Source organism: Penaeus monodon, chromosome 31 (genome assembly GCF_015228065.2).
Source record: "Penaeus monodon isolate SGIC_2016 chromosome 31, NSTDA_Pmon_1, whole genome shotgun sequence".
Classification (NCBI taxonomy): domain Eukaryota; kingdom Metazoa; phylum Arthropoda; class Malacostraca; order Decapoda; family Penaeidae; genus Penaeus; species Penaeus monodon.
In genome coordinates, this window is record NC_051416.1 from 3168144 (window position 1) to 3168864 (window position 721).

A 721-nucleotide genomic window follows, 5' to 3' on the forward strand; every position below is an offset into this window, starting at 1 on the left:
GGTACTCGTCCGGCCGGAGGTGTCTCCCGCCGTCGTCCGAGGCCAGGGAGCCCCGTCGGGACGCCGCTTGCACTACCTCGGCCAGCTCCAGCCCCACCTTCAGGAGGAGGTCAGGTCAGCAAAGGTCATCCTACCACATTCGCTGTTCGCAGGCGTCACGCATCACACCGCAGGGTTGAGGGGGACGTTGAAAGGGATGGGAGAGGGGAGACTCTCTTAAAGGGGAGGGAGGGGTTGGGGGTAGGGGGAAGACTGTCCTTTGGTCACCCCTAGGGCAGCGTGACCCAACTAGGCCACGCGAGTGACTTTGGGGGCATTTAACACCATATTCAGATTTCGTTTGTCCGAAACAGACAGAAACGGCTTAGAGAGTGAGTTTCGTGATGCCCTCGTGAAGCCTGCGAACAGCTGGTGGCGAATCGGGAAGGCGTGACTTAAAAATATTATGGATAAATATTTGCATTCTTAATCTATATTATCCATAAGTAAATGCTTTAATTAAAAGGGGAGAAGAAGGAGTTTATGTTAAAAAGGGACCGTAAATTAACAATATTTTGTTGATCTGAAAGCTAAATGATTCCAAAACTATAATCAGACTGATTCCTAAATGCCAATACAAATTACAGCGTTGTCAGTATTATAATTACTCCTTTTTAATGTAATCATTTCCGAGGTTGGCTGTATCGTGGAAATAATCAAATTAACGGAAAGATACGGATGA

General features: G+C 47.9%; 1 protein-coding gene across 1 annotated transcript in view; it reads right to left on the minus strand.

The window, feature by feature from the left end:
- LOC119592994 (voltage-dependent calcium channel type A subunit alpha-1-like) overlaps positions 1–721 on the minus strand; it is a gene marked incomplete in the record, with an annotated part of 154497 nt that overhangs the window by 6409 nt on the left and 147367 nt on the right. The window contains 1 exon segment of the mRNA XM_037941881.1: positions 1–97. Coding sequence (XP_037797809.1) covers positions 1–97 — 97 coding nt within the window.